The sequence below is a fragment of the Ruditapes philippinarum genome, unplaced genomic scaffold, assembly GCF_026571515.1.
Source record: "Ruditapes philippinarum isolate M1 unplaced genomic scaffold, ASM2657151v2 ctg3440_1_1_1_1, whole genome shotgun sequence".
Lineage (NCBI taxonomy): Eukaryota > Metazoa > Mollusca > Bivalvia > Venerida > Veneridae > Ruditapes > Ruditapes philippinarum.
In genome coordinates this window covers 57,447-73,475 of record NW_026867014.1, presented here as the reverse complement: position 1 = coordinate 73,475, position 16,029 = coordinate 57,447, and the positions used below count along the sequence as shown (strand labels likewise).

The following is a 16,029-nucleotide window of genomic DNA, read 5'->3' as shown; positions in this document are numbered from 1 at the left end:
TATTCACAATTAGTAGTTTTTCTTACAGTTTGGTTTTGATAGAAGTAAAAAATACAACAACAAACAAACAAAAACATTTGATCGTCGGTTTTAATCTTTTTAATTGCGACTTATTTATAGATGTACAATTTCGTATTCGTCTTCGTATTTACTTACTGCTTTGATAGACTTATACACTATGATGTTACAGGATGCTATAGAACTATAATGTATAGGATTAAGGTTGCAGACTGTTTATTAACTTGTTACTAATTGAATTCAGCATAATTTGGTTCACAAACGATGTTTCTTATTCTTTTCCTTTTAATCTTGATACACTTTTAATTTAGATACCGCGAAAAAAAGTTAATTAAATTTGCTCTGGTGTTCATCCGGATGCAATTGTATTCATCATGGTATACCATCACATTTTGCGAAACGTTGTATTGTTTAAGTATACAAATCAAATACGAATTAAATTTTCGACACATTTTTCCCCTCCATTTACTATGCGTACAATGACAGTGTTTTCCGAGATATAGATTTGTAGCTGTTGTAATTTATGTTTGATGTAGCAGACAAACTGTATGTTTGGTATTAAACACCGCTTGCGTTGCTAAGTCTAAACTGGAATTTAAAGTTATCCAGGTCTCAAACATAATCTTTGTTTTGTTCAACCTAATTTGCTTATCGCTTCTGGTTAAAAAATACCATAACATAAATTAAGGGAAAAAAACAACATATAACTTATTTTGGCGTTTGCAAACAAATGTTTATCTATCGTCAAGCCACTAGAATTTGGAGTGTGCTGATACCGGAAAAGTGGCGCGAGTCTAATTCTAAATACCATCAATCATACTGAAGATCTTACAGCATGTGTTTATTTCTCTTCATATTCAATGACTGAGGATTATTATACCTTTTACGGGTGATTTAAATTATCTATTTATTTGCTTTACCTTTCTCGATGACAGCATACTTAATACTTTTTCAAGTGAGCCTTCCTCATACTTTACTATGTTTTTATCTTTTCAAGTAGCCCCATAAGGAAATGGCAGAATGACATGTCGCATGTTGTGTTTTTTAAGCACTTATATTCTTTGATCATATCTTCTGATGATTGACATCAAGATATATCAGTAAATTACTTTGTTTTCCTATGTCATTCAAATGGTATATCATTTAATAATAGGACCAACAATCTAGCGCTTTAATATATCAAACACATCTACATCAAGATATTTCAAAAGACCTTATCAGCTTTTTTATAGTAAATTCTAAAGAACTTGAGTACGTTCTTTAGTCAACATATCATTTCATGTTTTTCCCTTATGATTAAAGTTAGGACAAAGTATATACAACAGTTGATAAAAAAACTCTACTGAAATTCATGGCATCTTAAACAGGCACGTAGAATTCATGACATTAGTGTTTTTTTTTGTTTTTAAAATATATTCTTGTTATCGTTAAAGTGGATTGGCCTAGAATGGGCACAATTTTCATAATTATTTCAGATATTGATAAAACACATTGATTATAGAAATTTATCATTTATACATTTGTATATTTTTGTATGAATATTGCTTGAAAAAAAGATATACATGTAGTTCTAAGTAATATAGTATGAACATTTATATGATGAATAGCAATATTTTATTCTACATGATATATCATTCTCTCGTGGTATGCCTGATTGTTTCATTGTTTTCAAGGTTACCTTCTTAGAGGCTCTGTGGTCACTGAAAATGGTCTAAGCATTGATTTAAATATAATGCCCTTAAAGATGCATTTAGGGCTTTATCACTTTATTTATCCAGTTGGTTAATTCACAATTTTATTGTGATAAAAATGGTCAGAATGGTAACAACAATTATCTTTTGAAGACAGGAACTTATCTTTTAGAACATTTTGTTACAAAAACAGTGGTGGTCATAAATGTACATTATTGATGACGTTAAATGAAATGAACAAATGTTTTTTTTTTCATCCCCGGTTGCAGTATGTAACATGTAACGATCAACTTAATACAACACACCATTTATTCCATTACTTACTTACTTACCCTTGTTATATTGCTAAAAGGTGCAAGTATTTCAGAAATGAACAACATGTTACATGTCGTACATTATTTAAACAAATATAAACTCCGAACATACATTCAGATTTTTCTCATACTTTTGCGGAAATAATCTTGTTAAATGCGGCGTGATGATTACAAATTTGATGCAATTTAACCTAAAAACTGACGGCTAAAGTTAAGGATGCCTTCTCGAAATTTTGTACTAAACCAATACAATGAGACACCTAAGTACGTTTTGTAAGCTAACTGGATAGTTTCTACACCTTAAAGAATAAATAATCACTGGAAGAATTTAAACCCATAGCGGTGAGGAGAAAGTGAATTGAATACATTGACCATATCCACTCGATCACAGACGCCACTTTTTCATAATGTCAACACTGAGATAGCCTTCAGTTGCTAAATATATTACGCTTTTTTGTACCTTCTGTTACAATATAATTATACACACACTGGTTGCACTGTTGTCTTTAAAAGCATTGACTATGGCTAGTATAGCCAAACAGGAATTTTAAATTCAACGCATTTTGATACCTTAAACGGCATGCACATGACAGCTTTCATTTTGTTTGTTTTTCTCTCTCCTGGGACGACCAGTCATGATTAAGTTGAGCTGTAGAAAACGTGTTGATTCTCTTCTCAATTTATAAGTACACGAAACCAATAATTACCCTGACACTAAAGATTTCAATGTTTCTTATGTATGATTTCGGATAGTTCCAAAGACTAATTATGACAACAGCTATATACAATATAATATAGGCAACATAAAGCAATTGTTAAGGAGAACAGCGCTTTAATGGTGTTCACAGAAGTATTTCCGATGTGTTAAATATCTGCACATAAGCGTTTTTTCTGTTGCTCAGTATTTATACGGTTTTCTAAAATCATAAATACACTTTTTCATGTACTGTATAACAAAAGTAAGAAAATAACAACAAATAGTAAAGCACTCGTATTATAATTCTTCAAAAAAAAAATGGAAACGATAATCTATACCTGTATTCTGTGAAATATGAAAGCTCGTTTGATGTTCCAGAAATTTCAAACACTTACGTAATAAAACATGCCTTAAAATGATTAGTAAAATTTTAAACCAGTGATTAATATGTTTTAATGATTATTTTGAAAAAAGGTAAGCCAGTTAACATTGTCACATATGCCATTTGTCTTTCCTAAATGTTTTGTTTATTAAAACAAAAAATGCACATAAAAAACAACAAAGAGTTAGTTAACTACATCACATATCGCATATATACCTTATGAATTAGTCTGCGTATTGGAAATAAAAAAGAAAACAAAGAAATGCTCATTAAAGATACTTAAATGGAAGTGTAAAATAGCGTTAATACATCAAGATCACTTGTTCGTTATGGCAAAACAAAAAGGTCGCCATGAGCAATTGTAAACAGTCCTACATGCGATATTGCAGTGACAGAAAAACGAACAGTTACTCCTGCACTTGCCATTTCCTTTGTATCAAGAACAATTTCAATCTTTGTATCCACTGTTTCCTGCCACTGTACGAGATCTCCCTCTCCACCTTCTGACAACCTTGCCGACACTTCATAGTATAGTGGGTCATTTGATGCAAACACGTTTTCCCATGATGCGGTAGCAGTTGATGTCGCTTTTACCCAATTAGTCTTAATAGGTGATCCTTAAATTTGATGATACGTTTTAGTTTCGAATAACAAATTTTATATCTAAGAGTTTAAGTAGCCACGTGTTTGTTGTATGTATTTGGTATTTGAAAATGAAATTGCAAGATATATATATCACCTTATGAAAAGGAAAAATATATTCTGCCTGTACAAGAAATTCAATGCAAGATTGGGCAATTATTTAGCAGCTATATGTATAAATATAATTTTGTACATTAATACATTCTACGTTATATCTCTAAAATATCTTGTCCACCTGTACGCTTATTTACAAATGGTAAGACACTAACCTGTAATACTTGGTGGAACAGTGACTAAATCAAAATTGTCTGATGTTTTCTGGCTGTACATTTTAACTTCGTTAATACCAGTTACTGATACAGTGTATTTTCCGTCCATCATGTTTAGTCCTGTGAAACTTCCGTAACTGTAGTCAGAGGATAAACTTCCAACTATTTCGGACGTCGATAATTTGTCTCCTTCAAGTGCAATCTTAAATAAAACAAAAGTGAATGAAACGAATGTTCATCGTTTGAGACAACCGAAACCAAACTCATACTTCGTTTATACAAATTATGCCATAAATTACGTTAGCGTAAACAACCTTAAGGTAAACAAGCTATATGAAATGGAAACACCTTTTTCACATATCTCTTTCTGAAGATACTTCTTTTTGACATTAACTATTTATTACCTTAATCAAACTATTTATCATTAAATTTTACGTTCTTATACAAACTGACATAGTTTGGAATGTCAATAATTTAAGCCTTTTTTCTAAGATGTTTACAAATTATTCTCAAAACAATTCTTCATACTAGCCTCCTTTTAGAAGTCAATGTTGCAACAAAAACTTATTAATATTATCTAAAGGTAATATCTGAATAATATTTTACCAAGTAGCTTTGTACGCCATCATCAGTCTTAAACCCAGTCCATCTAAACCGTATTTCAGTGTTGTTGCCATGGTAATGATCACGTGGCTCGTACTGAGTTGCTGAAGTTGTCAGTAATTCTAATATGACGTTATCAACGGATGGTGGTTTCTGAACGAGCTTAACACCATCAGATGAGCAGGTGTGTGTTAATCCAGCCCCATTTGTACATCTAATAGTTACATACACCCTTTCTTTAGGAAGTCCTAGAAACGTTTTACTTGCGTTCCGTTGATCAGGTTTAACTGTGACAAAATCTTCGATTGATGTGTCTCCCGCAGAAGTGCCTATGTATAATGTAGAATTGAAATCAATTAAAAAATCATCAAGCGTTGAATTTGACAAAAAAAATAATTTTCTTTTAATAAAGAAAACATAGACTGACAACGATTGCGTAAGAAAATTATAAAATGCAGAAATCTTAACACACATGGAATATTAATGAATAGATTTTTAGTTAATTGAATCATTTTTTTTCAGTAAAAAACAGTTATAATAATAATAATAAAACGATCAAAGTGAGGAAAATAACTAATTAGAATGTCTCATTGTACAAAACAATTTACCTAATGCCCAATAACATGTTTTCAATCCAGACTCAGGATCGGACATTTCCCAATGAAAATCAAGTTTGAGCCCTCTCATGAAATCAAAATCTTGACCTGTAATAACAATCTTAGAATATATTTAAGCGACCTTTCATTTTTAAGCTTAAATTCTTTTTGTTTTCTTCTTTTCTTTAAAGCCATCATCGATACAAAATTAATATTAAGCTTAGAAGTAACAATAAATATGTATTTTTACTCTGTCATTGTCTCTAAAAGAAAAAAAATTCCAATAACATTGCAACATTATACAAACATAGACAAAGAAAGGAAATATAAACTAGCACAACAAATTTATAAAGAATAATGACGATTACCCTACTACTTTTTGAGGTATCTGTCTATAATATGAACGTTCGCCTTATTATTTTCAACTTTAAACTTACCTTGCACAGGACCATCGTTAACAAATTTACATTCAGGTTTTGTAAGATCGATCATAATTGGATCTGAGTAGCTTCTTGTTCGAAGTCCTGCAGCATTTATTGCAATAACTGTAACGTATACCACCGTGTCATGTTCCAGTCTTAAAGTGTTATTGCTAGCAAACGTTCGTCTCCCAACACTTTTAAATGTCTGTAACTGAGTCCCTCCTTTAACAGTACCTGATATATATGGGAAACAAATGAATGATAAAAACGCGAGCGTTTTGGGTGCGCACCCTTTGAAGATATGTCAATACAGTTCAGCTGATATTGAGATTAATTAAGTTTAATAAAAAAGTTGAAAGATAGGTGCTAAACACTATGTCATAATGCATTGCAATTTGAAGATCAAATGAAAAGCTGTAAATAACTTAGTCAAGTGCGAAACTTATAATTAAGTATTGTTAAAAGTCTGTTAATTGCTACACGTAAACGAAACAAGTGACACAATTTAAGCGTATTACCAATAGCCCACATGTATTCAAGAATGTCCGTTTCTGGGTCAATGAATGACCATTCCGCATGAATTGACGACCAATCGTGAACGAATACTGTATGAATGTTGACATGTCCATCTGCCTCGTCTGTTTCATTTGCAGAAACCTCACAAAGTTGAAACTCAATTCCGTCTATAGCAAACGCGGCATGCGATTTAACAGTGCCAAACTCTACTATGGATGTATTAGTATCCAAATGGAAATAGAAAATATGTTTCTGCCATGCATATGTATCAGTATTTGGCTTACTATACATCATGAACACGTGTCGTTGATCATTTACCTGAACGTAGCCCTCAACAGCTGATAGGTGCAATACTTTAGATGGTATTGTAGATGTATGGAAAATAAGTCTGAAAGTATATTAAATTTTACTGTTTGTTGTTCATATCGAGAAAGAATAAGTAACATATGAGTTAGAAAGATATCATTTTTAGAACATACAATTTATGAAAGAGAATTTAAATCTTACATAAGATAATTTAGAAATGAAGAAAAAAAACTTGGAAATTAACCTGTATTTGCCATGCATTTTGGTGTTAAGTTTTTGTAAAATCGAGCCTTGTAGATGAAGTTTGATAGAGCCATGTTGTGCCATATTGGACTTCTCTAGGGTAACGCAAGTATCTTGAGATAAATCCCACTGTGATTCAGTTATGTTGTCGCAAATTGTCGTGTTATCCTCATAGTTTGCAATATTTTCAAAAGATGCGTCCGATAATGAATTGGGCTGACATTGAATACGTTTCGCCCTGACAGGGGCTGTTGTATCAATAATAATTCCATTCGAAGAAACAAGCCCAGAGACGTGTCCTATTACATCACGAGCCCGAACCTCACCTCGAACAGTGCCACCTGGTTTTGTATAATAAGAATATATACTTGTGGTAAATATTTAATAACAGTCGCACATATAAATGAACTAATTTAAAAAAATGATAATGAAATGATAATGTTAATGAAGTTAGATGGAGATTATTATGGAAATCAAATATGTATACAAAACGTTACAAAAATTTAACACATCATTTGACAAGAACATAGTATATGTAAATAATCGAAAGGTTTAAGCGATTTATTTACCATGTTCTAATGGAATATCAGGATGAAATTCTAAGTCGGTAGCAATCCCAATCGGTGAAAGTGGTTTAATATCACAATCCCCTGGTAAATCGCCAGAGGATATACAGTATTCATAGTTTTTGATACCAGATTCAGAATCGGAGAAACCATGCCAGAAGGACTGCACACGGTTGACGTCGCTTGTAGCGTGCTTGTCCAGTAAAACTAAAAAGTTAATATAAATGAACTATTAAAATATCGGGAAAAGAATAAGAATCATTTTCCTAGTATATGCAGTGTAAACGTCTTCTCTAACTGTACGCACGGAATATTAGTGCCTATTTGTCAGCCAGTCGCATGGTTTATTTAACAACGCTTTTCACTGTTTGATTTTCAGTTACGCGCAATCTATTTATAAAGATAACCTATATAAGTGTTTGTTTCTATTTTACATATCTGTATCCTGTAGTCGGGCTTATTTTCGAAGCTGTAAGAATAAAAGTTTGTTATCTACTCCGGATTAGCTGGGAAAACCCAACCCAAATCATTTGCCTTTGTTCAGTACACTTAATATTTAAAGTTATCTTTTTTAAAGTGACATTATGCCCATCTAAAGGTATTTAGTGAGTGCACAGGCGAGAGTCAAAATAAATTTTCATTTTGCCATAATTCCTACTGATTTAATAATTTACTTCGCATAAACAAAAAATAACCACCGGATTCGAATGAAATTTCAGTAAATATCATGTAACGTTCAATTTATAAAAGGAGTGGGGCAGTATTTTTATATTTTATGCAGATTTTAAATTTTATCCTAAACATTTTCCAATATAATCTGTTGGTCAAACATCATTAAAACTGTCAGTCTTTTGAAATATAAAGTCAATTTAGCTCAACTTGACAATGAATTTATGAGAATAATGTCACTTTAATATTTCCATTGAATAAACATATACCAAGTCCATCCATGACTATCCCTGGAGATGGCGGTTCTAAATCCAACATAAATCCATCAGATACCTCCGTAGTATGTAGACCAGCTAGATTAAATGCCTGCACTATTGTGTAGTATTTCGTATTTTCTTCGTATTTCAATCCGGTAATGTTATAACTAGTCAAAGGAGGTTGCAAGTTCTTTGTTACTTCATGCAGATCGTGACCTGTAAAGTCAAACAGTACGCAGAATGTTGCAAAGAATCTCTATCCCTCAGAATGACAATATATGAACAGTACAACAACAATGCAAAAAAAGAGAAACTTAAAAAAATAAAAACACAAACAACACAAAAAACATAAAAAACAATCTAGAATTATATAATATATATAATGATAAAAATTATACGCAGACAATTTAAAAAAGCAAATGGTTCTCAGACAAAATGGTCATTATGTCTTATGGCATCTAACTGGCTATTGAAAGCGAAACTATCACCATATCATAGTTTTGATTGAGTGAAACCTAACAATTTTGAAAACAGCTAGCAGATAGAAACACGAACTGAAATTGTGGAATTGTCCAAATCCTTCGAAATAAATGACGAACCGAAATGTACGTTCTTCTTTTTTTTTAAGAAATAGGTTTTTATAATTGGCGAGATTTAAATGCTAAATGTTTATAGAATGATTGATTATCCGACTGCAAAGACAGGCATTTACATATTAGCAATAAAGTTATGTCAGATACAAAGATATACTACCTCCAGGATGACAGCTTATGTACAAATGATATTTTGATATTTCGCCTCCAAACTTTCCTGTCCAGTCGGCACGGAACTGGGTATTTCTTGTAACGAAATCAACGTCTTTATTAGACTGTTGAGTTATTTCCTTGACCGCTCTTCCCTTTATAACAATCGATAATGGTGGTGTGTGGAATATTGTAACACCGGCACTTTTAAAGATTGCATACGTATCACTGCTATACCAAACGCGAACAAACACAGAATAAGACGTAGATTCAAACAGCACAGGCCTTCCTGAAATATTATGAACACGATCACTAGCCAAGGCAAACTGGCTAATTTTTAACTCATGTAAATAATTTAAACTGCTGCGTACTGATAATCCCTTTATAATTTTTAAAGGCTCTTTGTCGATATATTTTGTTGGTAAATTTACATTATCGTTTATGTTTGTAATTCTAAAATTAATTAGTATTTTCTAGGATTGTTTCGTTTGTGCATGTTTTTATGCACCCGAAAAAAGAATATAATCACATTATTCTGTTTTGATTGATGTCTACCTCTATCAACTGTGAAAACGATGTCCTTGTTTTGACCTATTTCATGCCACACCTTTTCTTTCACCACATCAAATACACCAAGCGGGGTGTCATGGTCGCTTTCACCTACACTCCACTCGTACCTTGAATCAATTTTAAGAGATTAAATACTTAGCATTCGACGATACCATCATTTGTGGTTGCACATATTCAGAAAGAAAAATTGTGTGTTGCAAATAATATTGCGATCCTGCAAATTTATATTTATTCCACACAGAGCAATTATAATATTGTTGTCATAATGCACAAAGATTTGTGTCGTATCTGTATCTTAACATAAAATTGGGAAAAACAGTACTTTAATATCGTTATTAATAAGTAGATTGAGACTCATACCAAAGTGGACGGTTGCCCATTAAATGACTGATTCTCCATTTGGAACCAAGTATACTATTAAATGGCGAATGAAAAAGATGAGGGTAGTTGTCTGGAAATCGTAGATCTAGATAGTCCTCGACTTCAATAAGAGTATTATTATTACCTGTGGGTATAAAAAATAATTTACAATCTTTAGGAAAGGTAAATTAAATTCATTCAAGTATATACCATATTGTAGATAATCGTTTTTTTAATTTTATTATGGATATTTTATTACATTTTAATGCACATAAGAGAGTTTTGTTGTAAATTACTTCCTAATATTTGCTAAAACATGAAGACAATAACATTCAGGATATAAAACCAATACTTACGAGATCCACTGACATCGTTACAATGCTTGTTGCTGTGACACAGCTTACCATGTGGGGCACAAACACAGTGTCCTTCACAGGAAAAACTGTCACATCGACGTACAAGCTCCATTATCCCTCCAAACAAGAGATTGAATTGCGAGTGGACTATTTCACTAGAAAGTCCAACCTGTCATTATATAATTTTAGCTGAACGTATGATTTATTGCTTGTAATTAATATATAATTGCAAGATAACAAAAGTGTAAAATATTATTCTTGAATTTATATGATGCGTATAGTTAAATTTCACTGAATATATATAATATTATAACGATAGTGTTGAAGCATCCATTGATCATTTTCAAACATTTTTACAAATGAATTATTTAATGTTACATGAATAGAAAGTAGAATGCAATGATCGATCCCATGAATAGAGATAAGTACAGGAAAATATATTCAAGTAAATTGACAGACATTACGTGATTATTTGCTGTAACACTTATGTAAACTGTCATGTTTTCTCTAAGCTTTTGTGTATGGAATTTGAACGTTTGAACTTTTCCATCTTCATGAAACGTTGCATTAACATCGTGGTTCACAATCATTGGTGTATGAGGAACCTTTGTATATGAAATAAATAATAATAAAAACAACAAAACAACCCTTCTCGATTTTGTTAATGCATAATTAGTATTACTTATGGCATCACACGTGACGTATGGCTAAAGACTTTATGAACATTCGCATATTGTTTCTAAAAACAGGTATATATAAATGCAACCAATTTCAAGGCATATACATTTTCTTACCAATGTAATGTCAGTAAAAAAGTAACGGAAATTATTAATGGCATACGGCTAAATATAAAGATTACTACGGAAAATTAAAAGAAAATTATGTTCGTATGTTAATTTATGAAGAACTGCCAAATATAGTTTATTGTATGAAAAATATCAAAAATTCTTTGCTGCCTCTCAACGTTGGAGCTTGAGTCTTGTCAGAGACTTTGAATTCTCTCATTTGATGCATTGATTCACCTAGCTTATGGACTGGATGATCGTGGTTTCACAAAGTTGCCAATAAGCGCCAGAAATTATGCACGAAGGAGCATCAAAGCTCCTCCTCCGTCTGTAAACTGGAAAATCACCATGTGACCATTAAAGTGTCCACGTGACTTAAATTCGATCAACCAACAAGAAAATATACCTCATTTAAATCATTGTCCATGAACTGACTGCCAAAGTTGACATTATAAGAATGGATATCCGAGTGCAAGTCCTCAAAACCGAGCCAAGCCAGATTTATAAATATGGTTGTCCACTCCATCCAATCTTCAGGCTGTCTATCCAAAGCAGCTGCATGGTCAGTATTTATGGCAAAAGTTCCTATTCATATGCATTATTTCAAATTTTAATAAATTAAATTCTCTAAACAGATTAACATATAATTCTTTTTACATCTTTTAAAGATAGAAAGAGAAAATAACATATAGAACACTCGGGTTTCATATTTTTTTAAAGTATTCATTATCATATGTTTTGAAATAGAAAAAATTATATACTACAATGTACATATAATTTAGATATTAAAACATTGCCACCGGGTTAGAATATTTTGAGAATTAAAACTTAAAATAACGCTTCATATTCAGGAAAATATATGTTATATATCATTAGCAATAGTTAAAAATCCCCTTGTTCTAAATCAAAATAGTCTAACATTACCTGGTGTGGGTCGAGTGCTATCTACCAGAATATTTGCAAGCATTGATGTCAAACATAGATTAGCACCATTACAGGATATCAGTTTGATGCAATAAAAACTTCCATCGTGGAAGTCGAGGTCAGTGAATGTGTAATCTCTCACAATTCCCTCAATCTGTTTTTAAATTGTAAACAAGACACGATTAATTATTCATTTGGTCCAAAATATGTAACATATGTAACAGCCGGCCTAAAATATATATACGATAAGTTAAATTTATAAGTAAGCAAATGACGACGCGAAATGTTAAAATTACAAAACAGAACAATTTTACTACCATATTTGATATACTACTTTATGAGATTGATTACTGCTAAATAGTTAACAAATTTCACAAACTGCCATTGAGATTATTACTAAATGCATACTTTTGTGGAAGACAAATTGAAATCTCCTCCCATATGTGAAGCAATAGACAGATGTTGAGTTTCAATGAACGACTGATCATCTTTGACTTCCCAATAAACTCTCAGAGTCGTCCTTGACACGGAAGTTCCTGTTTTGATAGTCCCGATTGGTGACATTGTAAGATTTGTTGTAAATACTGGCGGACTATCATCAACAATAAAACCATTCGACGTCGCTTCTACATACATTCCTACAGGAGAAAAACGATATTGGGTAAAACCCCGTTAGAAATTCCCCCAATTGGTTTTTTTTATTCACGGTTTGGGAAAACCCTGACCGATGGTAAGTTTTTTCATCAAAAACCCCTTGCCCCCAGGTAGGTTTTAAAAACCGCAAGGGGGGTATAGTTCTTTCAAAAGTTTTGTTAAAAATAAAAAAAAATTTCTTTTATTTCAAGGTAGGAAAGTTTTTTTATAATAGGGTTTTTACAATGTAAGTATCAAAGCTGAAAAAAATTTAAATTTTTCACCATTTTTAAAAAATATTTTATTTTTCATTAAAAATTTTTTAAAAATTTTCCCATTTACAAAAATAAATATTTTTTTGCTTTAGCAATAAATACTAGTAGTCAATGTTTAGATTATAGACATTTTTTACCTGCTCTGTTATAAGCACGTACAGTACAGTAAATGCGAACCCCTTTTGGTAGAGTCTTTTTATATTCTGACTGAAGATCAAAAATAAAAGCCTCTTCATGCCTGTGTACATCTTCAGCAGGTAGTATATTGTCACCACCTTTTGTTGTCCCTACTCTCCATACATAGTGTGATATATCCGACTGTGGATCAGTAAAACTATCCCACTCACAACCGATGTAGTTCCTGGAAGAGAAGCGCCGATCTTAACAATAGAATCAGAGAATCAATCAGTATTGTGTAAAAAGGTAGCCAATATTTTAAGGTCTAAACAGCATATCAGAATTGAATTAATCATCTGTTATGTTCTTTAATATATTTGTAAATATAGTACGACTACTACAAGAAAGAACTACATGTAATTAGGAGCTAAACTGAACAATTTTGTTATTTAAACGTCTTCAATGGAACGGCTTTTATTAATGATCTCAAAAATATGCAATTTTCTTAAATTTTCAATTCCAAACCTAGATGCTTGATACTGTAACTCAGTTTCTAATGGTCCATCTGTCAATATTCCACGTATTGGTGGAGTTGAATCTACAACAAAGCCATCTGATGTCGCAGATGAACAAAGTCCACCTGTATTACACGCCGTTACAGTCACATAATAATGAAGTCCTTCCGACAGTTGTAAAAATGTGAACTCAACATCTGCAAAAGATACAACCAAAATTAAATTAAATATAATGTTACATCAATTATTGATTCAATAAATAAAAAAATAAGAAAATTACCAAATATAGTTTCTTTTTTAAATCGCAGAAACAGCATCTATAACGTCATCAACAACAAAACAAATGTATTACATTTCGTCATTTTATTCATTTCATCATTTTCATCCAATGTTTTTCTGTTGAGATATGTTTCAGCAACAATATATATTGACAAATACTTTTTATAAAAAGTTTGTTTTCGATCTCGTTGCAATTTTCTTGAATATTATGATCAAGGATTTATTGATATGACTTTTGCTTTTGTTTTGTGTACGATTATAGGGAGGAAAGATTCAAATATATTTATACGACAAAACACTTTCCTCACAATAACTTTTATGGTTAAATGCATTTTTTTAAAAATACAATTTAGACAATTTTGATACAAACACACCAATTCTTTACCTGTCTTAATACCGACCGATTGTTTTACCAAGACATCTTCACAGTCTTTACATGATCCTATATTCACAAAATATTCTACCATGGTGCTGTGTGGGTCATGAAAGCCTTTCCAATGAGCCTTCAACGTGGAATGATTTTCTATATAATCAACATCGATGCATGTCCCATCTTTACCAGGTGGACCATCGTACACTTTACCAGGAACTGGTGGTGTTGCCTCTACTGTAAATGCCCATGATGACGTTACTGCGTACAATCCAGCTTTGTTATGAGCCTTAAATGCAATTACACGATAATTTAATCGTATATTTTAACTTAAAATGTATTAATAAATGTATTTGTTTTAAAAGCTGAAGTACAATTCCCGTCATAACTAATACAGCACTGTATTTATACAGTATTAAGTCAATTGAAATATAATTATTCAAATGACACTCAATCGATACAGCCTTGATATTATGGTTACATGTACTATAATCAGAATCAAGAAGCATTATTCTTGTAATTTAGGAGTTTGTTTTATTTCGTTAATTTATTAAGCAAAACTTTGAATATATTTAATGTATATTAATTTGACATTATGTTCACCTTCACAGTAACGAAGTATGCATGACCCTCTTTTAAGGTCAAAGGTGTGTTTTCTGGTGTCTTTGCACATTCTTCTTCTGTATCATCAAATGGAAATATGTCGTCATAGCCCGCATGGGTACCTACTGCCCAACTATAATGTGATATTCCGCTTTCCATATCAACAAACACATCCGTCCAACTAAAACATTATCTGCACTGTTATGAAGGAATTCATATGTGGAACCAAACAAACATTACAATTCATGCACAGTCATTAATTTTACTAAATTCATCAAAAACTTTTTCATTTAAATAAAATAATGCATTTGTTTGAATATGATCACAAAATCTATTAATTTCAGCTTCGACATCTAAATTATATAATATTGTTATTCAATTCGTTCATACATTTCTAAAACCTCAATATAAATTGCCATATGTTCAAATTTATAATAAAATAAGAGTCACATACCAAGCCTCTATAAATTCTGTGTCAGAAATATGCCTTGAGGGTAGAGTAATTGTTGCATTTTTTAATTGTGGTGGTGTTGTGTCTACCTTGATGCCTTCAGATTTCGAACTTGAAAACTGCCCCGTAAAATCGTAAGCTTAAAAAAAGCATTGGTAAAAATGCAGTAGTTGCATTGTTTATAATTATTATAATAATTATAATAATAAAAAAAGCATTTACATTTACATTATACTATCATATATATTATGTAATTGGATGCCCATTCAATGTTGAAAATGTATATTGGCTTTTCCTTCGACTGCTTGAAAGATTCCGATACGTAAGCAACCATAGAAACCCTAATTTCTATTAGGCTTAAAATATGCTTAGTAGCTAAGTTATAATCTTAATTGGTATTACTGGAGAAATGGGCTGATGGTGTTAATAATTAAACGCAATAAACAACATCACATTTAACTTCTGTCTTTTACGTCAATGTTTTGTCGTTAAAAGACCACTTGCTCATTTTACTAAAACATTAATACAATATAAAGATCTTACCCATAACCGTAGCAAAGTAGATGTGTCCGTTTTGTAGCTTAAGGTCATGGAATGTCTTATGATTTGTTAGTCCAACATCTGTGAACGGTTTTATATCTATACCGCCTGATGTAGTTCCTAAAATGATTAAAACCTATCAGAAGAACAGCGTTAAGTATTTTGCACAGTACACATATTTACCTTTTTCAATGCGAATGACACACTTTTGTGTAAAATGTTTATATGAAAAACTCCATGATCTTAAAACGTATGACAGATAATAGAAACCTTAAGTTGTGTGCTATTTAATTAGTTATTCGGGCCTGTTTTCCTTA

The 16,029-nt window shown here is 31.6% G+C and overlaps 1 protein-coding gene across 1 annotated transcript in view; it reads right to left on the bottom strand.

Moving 5' to 3' along the window:
* Positions 1-2,830: 2,830 nt before the first annotated feature.
* LOC132734491 (uncharacterized) overlaps positions 2,831-16,029 on the bottom strand; it is a 34,593-nt gene continuing 21,394 nt past the window's right edge. The window contains exons 32-54 of the mRNA XM_060721235.1: positions 15,716-15,832; positions 15,176-15,311; positions 14,722-14,902; positions 14,134-14,407; positions 13,480-13,666; positions 12,975-13,198; positions 12,338-12,567; positions 11,930-12,083; positions 11,412-11,590; positions 10,685-10,825; positions 10,221-10,389; positions 9,865-10,009; positions 9,490-9,611; positions 8,945-9,223; positions 8,204-8,407; positions 7,269-7,472; positions 6,701-7,040; positions 6,153-6,538; positions 5,650-5,868; positions 5,225-5,320; positions 4,620-4,945; positions 4,014-4,215; positions 2,831-3,719 (exon numbers count right to left, since the gene is read on the bottom strand). Of these exons, the coding sequence (XP_060577218.1) occupies positions 3,430-3,719; positions 4,014-4,215; positions 4,620-4,945; positions 5,225-5,320; positions 5,650-5,868; positions 6,153-6,538; positions 6,701-7,040; positions 7,269-7,472; positions 8,204-8,407; positions 8,945-9,223; positions 9,490-9,611; positions 9,865-10,009; positions 10,221-10,389; positions 10,685-10,825; positions 11,412-11,590; positions 11,930-12,083; positions 12,338-12,567; positions 12,975-13,198; positions 13,480-13,666; positions 14,134-14,407; positions 14,722-14,902; positions 15,176-15,311; positions 15,716-15,832 (4,805 nt within the window). The 3' untranslated portion in view covers positions 2,831-3,429. The remainder of the gene's footprint in view (positions 3,720-4,013; positions 4,216-4,619; positions 4,946-5,224; positions 5,321-5,649; positions 5,869-6,152; positions 6,539-6,700; positions 7,041-7,268; positions 7,473-8,203; positions 8,408-8,944; positions 9,224-9,489; positions 9,612-9,864; positions 10,010-10,220; positions 10,390-10,684; positions 10,826-11,411; positions 11,591-11,929; positions 12,084-12,337; positions 12,568-12,974; positions 13,199-13,479; positions 13,667-14,133; positions 14,408-14,721; positions 14,903-15,175; positions 15,312-15,715; positions 15,833-16,029) is intronic.